General features: G+C 49.3%; 2 protein-coding genes across 2 annotated transcripts; both read left to right on the forward strand.

Moving 5' to 3' along the window:
• The first annotated feature begins 24 nt into the window (after positions 1–24).
• LOC100840867 (potential E3 ubiquitin-protein ligase ariadne-1) lies at positions 25–3,684 on the forward strand. The gene is made up of 3 exons (XM_024454769.1): positions 25–2,075; positions 2,357–3,035; positions 3,145–3,684. Exons 1-3 carry the CDS (start codon positions 1,508–1,510, stop codon positions 3,227–3,229), a joined length of 1,332 nt encoding a protein of 443 aa, XP_024310537.1. The 5' UTR covers positions 25–1,507; the 3' UTR covers positions 3,230–3,684.
• Positions 3,685–4,587: 903 nt separating this feature from the next.
• LOC100827708 (uncharacterized protein DDB_G0292642) lies at positions 4,588–8,258 on the forward strand. Its single transcript, XM_010239870.3, has 2 exons — positions 4,588–6,131; positions 7,887–8,258. Exons 1-2 carry the CDS (start codon positions 4,969–4,971, stop codon positions 7,969–7,971), a joined length of 1,248 nt encoding a protein of 415 aa, XP_010238172.1. The 5' UTR covers positions 4,588–4,968; the 3' UTR covers positions 7,972–8,258.
• Positions 8,259–10,021: the final 1,763 nt, after the last annotated feature.

Here is a 10,021-nt window from a genome sequence, read left to right on the forward strand (position 1 = left end):
ACTGGGTTCGCCGAACAGTCGCCCAACCCAACCAGGTAGATAGCCCGAATTCCGATGAGGCGATTGCGTCCTCTTCGTGCCGCTTCGGCAATCGGCACCCTGCTCCTACTCGATCTGTATAGGCCTATAGCACTCCCTCCTCCCGCCGCCGGCCCTAGCTGCATTCCCCTGCCCTTCCCCTTCAAATTTCAATCCAAGTCACTACTCGGGGCTCCGCGGCGCGTGCAGATGGAGCCAGGCGTCGCACGGCGGGGAAGCTAGGCTCCCGAACGAACGGCGCCGGCGAGGCTGCTGCGATCTTCGGCGGTTCGGTTCGGTTCGATTTGATCCCATTCTTCGCTCCGGCCAAAAGCTCTCGCAGGTAGAATCGCTGCGATGTTAACGATCCTTGGTGATTTGGTTGCTGGTTTGTCAAAATCTAGTAGCGTGCAGTTAGCGATAGTATGAACCTAACTAGCCAGCCATGGCACACCAAGTGTTGGACGATTTGCGTGAGGGTAATTAGCCTGCCCATTCGAGTCGCTTAATTCCGCTTACTGTCCATTTCTGTCAGTACTCAGCAGTGGTAGCGAGAATTATTACTCCTATTATTTTTGGTTCTTACTTAATGTTTCTTCTTGAATTATTGCGTTGCACTAGTAGTTGTAACTATGGGTGGCTTAGTGCTGAAAAGGGTTTTGTGCCCAATATTGCTTTCAGCTCCCACGTTCGTTTTGTGCCGAATTAATGTGGCAGGGGTACCACCACTCACTATATATGGTTGCACATTTAGAGAAGGAATTACTATAAAACAATTTGTATGTGTACAACTGTACATATAGTGGGGTATGAAGAAGCTACGAGCCAAAATTTAGCCAGAAGTGCGACCATTTGTGTAAAATTTTTGGGAAAAAGAGAGCTCAACATCATCGGTTTTAGCATCATACATAATGCAAATATGAGTATTTTGTTAAACATTTGGGGAAAAGATAAAAAACAAATTATATGTGTACATCGTGGTATGAAGAAGATACATGCCAAATTTTAGCCAAAAGTGCAACCATTTGTTTGATTAAAAAATAAAACATTGGTCTAGAACATCATAGCATCATACAGCATGCAAATATGTGTATTTCTGCTGATAATTTGCAGGTTCATGATTCCTGCCGCAAGTTTAAATATTGAACATTTCGAGAGAAAACATAAAACGATTTATATGCGTATATTGTGGTATAAATTAAGAAGTTACATGCCATCAGTTAGCCAAAAGTTTGACCCTTTTGTTAACTAGTTTTTTTAGGTCTAAACATTATCCTTCAGAAATCATGGAAAAAATGTAGGTTAATGATGCCCCTGACAATTTGTTTCTGAAATTTGGTGTGTGCAACATACAATTTCAAAGGGTGGTCTATAGGGCACCAGTGCCATATAATTTTTCATGCAAATCTGCTTTTGCAAAGAGAATCACATTTATTTGATCAAGAGTATTCTTCATGCCTCGCGTTAGATCTGCATGAGATTTTGAAGCATGGATGATGATTTTGTAAGAGCTGAAGCTCTGCAGCTTGAAGAGGTCATCCGACTCTCTGCAACACCTGGAACACCATGTGCGGTTTGCAGACTGATGATTGTATCGATGGAAGCATCATGGAAGGCTGAAAACTGTGATCATGTCATCTGTATCGGTTGCTTCGCCAAATACACAACTGAGATGGTGGCCACAGAGATGCCCATTTGCCCGGTTGCTTCTTGCAAAAATCTGTCCAGGTTAAAGATACATGAAGTTATTGATGTAGATGATGATGGCAGCTTGACCGCCATCAAAGAGATACACACCAACAGAGGGAAGAAATCAGAGTATGGCGAGATTGGGCAGTGTTCCCGCGGCACTATGATCTGTTCGGTTTGCAAGCTGATGATAGGATCACCGGAAGCATCATGGAAACCTGAAAACTGTAATCATGTCATCTGTATTGGTTGCTTCGCCAAATACACAACTGAGATGGTGGCCACCGAGATGTCAATTTGCCCGGTTGTTTCTTGCAAAAATCGGTTCAAGTCAGAGATACAAGAAGTTATCGATGTAGACGATGATGGCAGCTTGATCGCCATGAAAGAGATACGCACCGGCAGAGGAAAGAAATCAGACTATGACGAGATTGGCCAGTGTGCCCGCGGCATGATGATCTGCTCGGTTTGCAGGCTGGTGATAGTATCACTGGAAGCATCATGGAAACCTGAAAACTGTGATCATATCATCTGCATTGCCTGCTTCGCCAAATACACATATGAGACGGTGGCCACCGTGATGCCCAAGTGCCCTGTTCCCTTATGCGCTCTGTTATAAGAGTGATGAATGCAGATCATGAGAGTAAAGATGATGTTCATGATAGCAGCTTTATCGCAATCAAAGAGATAGATAATGGCAAAGGGAAAAAACAATGCTACGACGTGCTTGAAGAGGTTGCCCAAAGTTCCCGTGGTGCGATGATCATTGACAACTTCTACTGCACCATCTGCATGGAGGCATTGCCGATCATAGAATGTTTCCCCATTGGCGGGTGCACGCACGCCTTCTGCATGAGTTGCGTGAGGCAGTACATCACTGCAAAGGTCGAAGAGAACGTGCTCTCCATCGGCTGCCCTGACCCGGGCTGCAAGGACGGCGCGTTGCACCCAGAGGCGTGCCGTAACTTTATTGCGCCTCAGCTGTTTCAGAGGTGGGGCGCAGCGCTCTGCGACATGGCAATCGGAGCGCTCAAGTTCTACTGCCCCTTCAAGGACTGCTCGGTGATGCTGGTTGATGACCATGTCGACGGGGACGAGGCCATAACGAACGTGGAGTGCCCTCACTGCAGTCGGATGTTCTGCGCGCAGTGCAAGGTGCCGTGCCATGACGGCATCGACTGCGCCCAGTTCCAGCGGCTTGGCAAGGACGAGCGCGGGCGGGAGGATCTGCAGCTGAGGAAAGTCGCGCACGAGAGCAAGTGGCAGCGGTGCCCCAAGTGCAAGATCTACGTCGAGAGGGTAGAAGGTTGTGTGTACATCGTCTGCAGGTACTGCTATCTTATATTTTGCACACCAACATATTTTTCATGTCCACCGGATACAAACTACTCCAGTATAATCGACGAGGCTCTTTGTTTCCTGCTGTATGATTTTCAGGTGCGTGCACTGCTTCTGTTACCTGTGCGGCTCCACAATGGTGAAAGGCAACCACCATTGCAGTAAGTGCAAGCGTACATGGTGATTGGTGAATGATCTGAAGATACAAAACCGCTGTTTGCTGGAAGGATGAAATCATGTCTATAAAAGCTGGAGACTACTATTAGTCTGATTTAGTTAGCATTAATTAACTAGCTCGTGCAGCTCTGATGCCGAATTGGCAATCGACCTCAGAAGAGTAGCACCTATTTGAGCTCCATTAGTAAAAGGTCACAAGCGTGTTCTCTTGGAAATTGACGTCACAGGAGTAGGATTAATTCTCATTCTCAGGCTTGTGGACGTGTGTTTTGGGGGTACAGATGAATGAGCTGATGAAAACTTTGTTCTTTAAGGAACTATTAGAGCATGAGCAATGTGGCCTTCGCTAGAAAATTTTCAAGCAAGGGATGCTAAGAAAGAAAAGATGTTCCGACGTAGTAGACTCACTTGTGGAGCCCACCGATCAAATGAAAAAATAGAATCACATGACTTTTATCCAAACTTCTGTGTGTCTCTCTCGCTGGGCCCCATCAAAGTCAAGACAAGTTAGAAGCAGAACAAGTACTGGAATCGATTCCTCAAAACATTTCTTAGCTAGCACCAGTGCAGTGTATAAAAGCATTTGCTAGTACTACTTTTCTTCTCTTAGCTATTCTTGTTGATCCACGTTGCACTTGCTTTTAGGTTCTAGCTTAGTAGTCAGCTAGTTGTGTTGCCGTTATGCAAACAACTTGCACGTGGGATGACTGAAATTTCATGGTACTTTCTGGTAGGTTTAATTTGCCATTCTGTGTGTGAGTCATCTATCAACATATATTTAAAAATCCACTACAAGAATTTATAATTGAAAATCCAGTCATGCATATAAAATTAGCAGCTGGTATTCTGCAAATCAACTGAGTTGCATGTTACGCAATTTCATGGGTACCCCATATGACTTTTATAATGAAGCTATAGTTGTGTTAGGTCAACATTGGAAACCGGTGGGAATTAGTAATCAGTCGAATATGGTGTGAGATTAGCTTCATGGATGCTCCGCATATTAACATCTCTTTCTGTGGTTAAAAAAATCGCATCTCCTTAGTGCGTTTCCAGTCACCGCCACCTTACAGTAGACTGTAGTGGTGGGAGCAAAAGGCGGGAATAAAGGTTAAAAAGGTCACGTTTCTAACTATCTCTAAATCAAGAGCTAGTAACATTTTAACCATCCTCATTTGGAGTCCATACACATATAATTGACAAACGAAAATAGGCTTAGGAGTAACATGCTGTAAAAAAAAGGCATAGTACGTGACATTTTGGTAATTTAGATTCTTTAAAAATAGAAAATTCAAAGAATTAACAAAAGCGTAAATTTTAATCTTGGGGCCCATTTTTTTTAGAGGATCTTGGGGCCCAATTAGGTTAGCCCGCCAGGTGCTAGCAGCCTCACCGTAATCGCCTAGGCCCATGGGCCTAATTCCGCGGGACCCACGACGCCGGGACGCCAGGAACGACTCCTGTCTTGGGACTTTGGGAGAAGTCTTCCCCATCTGAGCGTCTACGCGTGGCTTGTTGATCTGCTGCTCCGCCTTTATCTCAAAGGAAGGATTTGATTTTCTGACAATTCAATTCTTGTAACCACTGTCCAGTCTCCTCCCCTCAGGCATCAAGAGATCTCCCCCGTCCACGCGTCCCACAATTTCCGCCAAGCTGAAACGGTCTCGCTCCACAGCACCGCACACAGATTCTCGGGAAGCCAACAAAGCGCCGCCGCCACTGGCCGAACATCACTCGTCGCCGGCCATGGCTGCCTCCGCCGCCGCCCGCGATCGATTTCTCACCGTCTACATCTCCTCCGATGACGAGGACGACGACGTAGCGGTCATCGGCGCCTCCAGCAGCCCCGAGGAGGTCCAGATCCAGCAGGCCATCCTCCTCTCCATCGACTCCTCTGCCTCCCCAATCACCATCCCCTCCTCCTCCCCTGGAACTTCCGCCGCAGGGAGCTCCAGAGGATCCATTCCACTCCGCAAGGGCAAGCGCAAATTACCACTGGAGTTGCCCTTGTTCCCTGTTACTCCCCGCGGGTCTCTGTTAAAGGCAGCAGAGACGCATCAGGTCATCGATGTTGATGATGACAGATTAAATCAAGTTATTGATTTAGATGGCGATGGAAGCTTACATCAACCGATTGGCTTACATCAACCGATTGGCTTACATCAACCGATCGATCTAGATGCTGGTGGCAGCGGCTCGATCCCAATCAAAGAGGCAGGCGACGGCGCAAGGGGATCACGCCACGATGTGCCGCGAGAGCTCGGCGGATGTTCCTACATCCTGGATGGAGATGACCGACGGGAAGAAAGGGGAGAAGAAATAATCGACGGCGAGTTCGACTGCACAATCTGCACGGAGACAGTGCCCGGCATCGAGCGGTTCCCCATCGCCGGGTGCGCGCACGCGTTCTGCGTCGGCTGCGTGCGGCAGTACATCGCCGCCAAGGTCGAGGAGAACCTACTGTCCATCGGCTGCCCCGACCCGGGCTGCAAGGACGGCGTGCTCCTCCCTGAGGAGTGCCGGCACGTGATCCCGCCGCCGCTGTTCCAGCGCTGGGGCGCCGCGCTCTGCGACATGGCGCTCGGGGACCTCAAGTTCTACTGCCCGTTCAAGGACTGCTCCGCGTTGCTGGCCAACGACGATCCCGGGGACGGGGACGCCGCGGCGGCGGGGGCGGCGGTGGTGACGAACGTGGAGTGCCCCCATTGCAACCGGGTGTTCTGCGCCCAGTGCAAGGTGCCGTGGCACGACGGCGTGGACTGCGCCGAGTTCCAGCGGCTCGGCGACGACGAGCGCGGGCGGGAAGACCTGTTGCTGAAGAAGGTCGCGCAGGAGAAGAAATGGCAGAGGTGCCCCAAGTGCAAGGTGTACGTCGAGAGGGTGGCCGGCTGCCAGTTCATGGTCTGCAGGTAATCGCTGCTTCACTCAATCTTGTGTACACCACCAGCAGTTGCCTTCGAACTCGTGCAAACACCTAAAATTACACATCACTTAGCTTAAAGCTGCATTGTGGAGCTCGTGCAAAAACAAATCAGCCGATTTTATCGATTAACTAAATAAATTACACCAGGCCCAAGAAACTTTAACAAACAGTAGCAAAGACTGAAACCAAATGTTTACATCAGGCTACCTGTACTGTAAGTCGTTGTCTATCTTTCGCATCGTTGATTCCAATGTGGCTGCGGCGAAGAAACTGCGGGAAGCCGAGCTACTGCAATTTCTCGGCTGTCGCTAGGCTCTATGTGCAGTGAGGTTGAAAGTTGAAACGAGACTTGTTGAATATTGATCCGAAAATATTAGAGTGACTGAAATATAATAAAATGATAAAATCCAGGCAACTTAAAGATAGACCGCCAGTTCATAAACTCGATGCAAATGAATAGTTTAGTACACAAACTCAGAAAACGCACACGTAAAACCATAAGGATTAGTGATACAATTTAGTTGAAAAAACTGTTCAGGAAGGCTAAAAGTGACACGTGACAGGCACATTGGACAAAGCTGGACTTTGGTTGTAGCTAGGTTTTCTTAGGGTCTTTTTTTGCTGAATGGTCATTGAGCAGGAAGAACCGCACCAAACCCTTCGGCCGATGTCCCTCTCGCTCCTGGGCCACCTCCACCTGATTAAGAAGTTGTCGCGCCGCTCGCCGCCTCCTCCTCGGCGAACAGCGGGGCTGGCCAGACGCTGCCCCTTTCGCTGTGGCCGCCTCCTTGCCCTGCGCTCCTCGTGTTGATGCACGATGCGCCCGAGGAGTGCTTCACGATGCGCAACGAAGCTGGGACGGCCGCGACAGCTCATGGGAAAGTAACTCGGGTCCGGCTAGACGACCCTCACCTGGGACCCAACAGCGCCCGTTCAAGCGCCTAAGCCGGCTCCTTCTTGCGCCTCGAGAAGAGCGCTAGCGACCGTCGTGTCATGGTCACGTCACTTATGGAGAGCCTTCTCAACTTCTCAACGTCGCCACCGGGGACGATGGCCCCTGAAGATCATCACCATCCATATCTGATGCTCTTTCGGCTGGTACTGGACGTGATGCTCTGTGCAGTGGCACATAGGCACGCCAGACGACGCAGGAAGGTTCCAGGAGCTAGTAGAGGAGTCGTTTGTGGTGGTCGGCGTGCCCGGCCGTCGAGGACTGCACGGTGGCCGGCTTTGCGTCCGACGCGGCAACACGATCCTTGTGAATTCCTGGGTGATAAACTGTGACGCGACAGCCTTCGGGGACACATTGTCGGAGCGGTTCTCAAGGACGATTTACGGCGGCGCCACCACCGCATGTTGTCATTCGGGCTTGGTCGGAGGCGGTGCCACCACCGCGTGTTATTGACATGGTTGAAGGTGGCGGTCTGAGTATGTCTATGGCGACTAGTTGGCGGCTGTTTGCCGGCCCCAAGAATTTGCGATTTTGCAAAAAGATCCTGAGAAAACCTAGTTACAACAAAAACCAGGCTTAGTCCGACGTGACGGCCACGTGTCTTCTTTAGCCTTACCGTGTTTGGACTAACTTCTATCACTAGTCCAAGTTTATGGTCTTATTTGTGCGTTTCCTGATTTCGTTAACTAACTGTTCATCCATTCTGAGTTTATGAAGTAGCGTTGTATTATACTCTGTTTTTTATGTGCAGAGTACAGCTATGAGTTTCTTGTTTCTTCTGATTTGTAGGTGTGGGAACTGGTTCTGCTACCTATGCGGCTGCACGACGCCGATGAACCATGTATGCCGGAACTGCAGGCCTAGAAGGACCTGAAGACTCCCCGAAAAAAAAAAAGGACCTGAAGACGCCCAAAACTGCTTTCGGGGAAGGAATTTATTTCATGTTCTGTATAGAAGCCGGAGAATACTATCTCACTATTATAAAGGTATCCATCCTAGCGGTGGTCCCTTCACCCTGGAACCAGCGTACCTCTTTTCAGATCTTACATGGTTGAGCAGGTTTAGTCTGATCTGGTATAAACGATGTCATTGGTTTCTTAAATGTGTATTATAATTTTTTAAATCGCATCGACCTTGTGCTAGTTTCTACTGATTTTATTAGCATTAGCTCATACAGCGCTGGTATCGATTGGCCATCATTGTCAGAAGTAGCCATGACATGATCATAGAAAGACGTTGGCTCCAGTCATCATCTGACCACGAAATATCTCTGTTTCGCTACGTTTGTTTTGGGCCACCACGCGAACGGACCAATGAATGAAATATGGAGTAGAATACGTTCATGGTTACTGAATTTGACGAAAACTCATTTAGATCGTTGTATTTTGAAAATTGCAAATGAGGGTCATTAAACTTGACGAAATGTCTCATTTCAATGACAACCCATCTTTTGACTGCGATTGAGCGGTCATGGCAACTATCGACGTGACACACAAAATTGAGCACAAAGCAGAAGCATGATTGGAGTTTCAGTTCTTAAGTTTGGTTCCATGTAGCCATGGGAACCGGAACCGTAGGGTCGAACTGAGGTAAAGTGCAAAATCACATGCCCATAAGTATTTTCGGTCCACGCTTATGCCACGTTCACGGCGTACATGACCAATTAACCATAGCCAATAAATGTCACGTCATGCAATGATTGTATGTGTGACAGTAGCTTGCTTTCCGAAATACAGTGAGTTTTTCTTCGTCAAATTCAATGACAGTGAAGACTACAAGTTAATGACGTCAAAAAAAATGTCGCTTTTAATAATGGCATTGACAGTTTAAAAGATGTACAGTAGAAAGTTGAGATTAATAGGAAACCTAGCAATCATGCGGGATTGACCATCGAATCGAATGTTCTCTGAACATGCTTCTCAACTTCATGTGTAAATGAGAGAAGTGTTTTTAGAGGACCAAAAGCACCAAAAGATAAGTAGAAGCACAAATAAACAGGTCCTAGGGTGCCTTTGTTTAGGTTGAGGTTTGTGCTTATTTAGCTTTTAGGGACAACAAACCAAAACAAACACTTCATCTGCAGCTAGCTGCAGAGAAGAAGTTCGAGCCGAATTTGCACCGGAGACCACAGGCACCTATTTCGGTGCGTCTCTTCTTGACTGGAGCTTGTGAAATATCCCACGCCCATTTACTCCTGTCACTTATTCCGCCTGAGCGCCCGAACCGTTCTCTTCCCGAGCCCGGCTCTTTCCCCGATTCCCTCCTCTTCCTCTTCCTCTTCCTCTTCCTCTTCCACGACCGCGGCCTCACCATCCTCCGCCTCCCCGTCGTCTGCCCAGAGCTAACCGAACGCGCCGCCGGGACGCCTGAGATCCGTGCCGCCCGACCGCCAGGATCCGCCTCCTCCACCGGCCCCCCTCCTTCTCTCGGCCCGCCTCAGCCCCGATCCAAACGAACACGGCGGTGACGCCCCTTGCCTGTCCTCTGCTCCAGCCACGCCCACCGTCTCTCCTCTCCCCATCGACGGTCGTGAAGCCCCACCACGCCCGGAGCCTCTCCCCGTCGAGGGCCACGACGCCCCGCGCCTCTCCTCTTCCCGAGTAGCGGCCCCCGCCTCTCCTCTCCCCGAGCGCCAGCCCACGTCCCTCCTCTTCCCGAGCGCCACCGGCCCGCCTCCCCATCGTCCGCCTCCAGTCCTCGGCCTACGCCCATGCCAGGCGCACGCGCCGCCAGGCCGTTTCGAATCTGCGCCGTTGGGCCGACTCAGATCCTTCCCGTCCTCGTCTTCATGGACTGGCGGCGACCACCTCTCCCCTTCTCATTCTAGACAGGGAGATCTTCAGTTATGCAACTGTTCATGAGGATTTTGAAAGAGATGTGATAGATCCTGGTCTCCATTCTGCATCCTCTGCTAGAGGAGATAT

Source organism: Brachypodium distachyon, chromosome 4 (assembly GCF_000005505.3).
Source record: "Brachypodium distachyon strain Bd21 chromosome 4, Brachypodium_distachyon_v3.0, whole genome shotgun sequence".
Classification (NCBI taxonomy): domain Eukaryota; kingdom Viridiplantae; phylum Streptophyta; class Magnoliopsida; order Poales; family Poaceae; genus Brachypodium; species Brachypodium distachyon.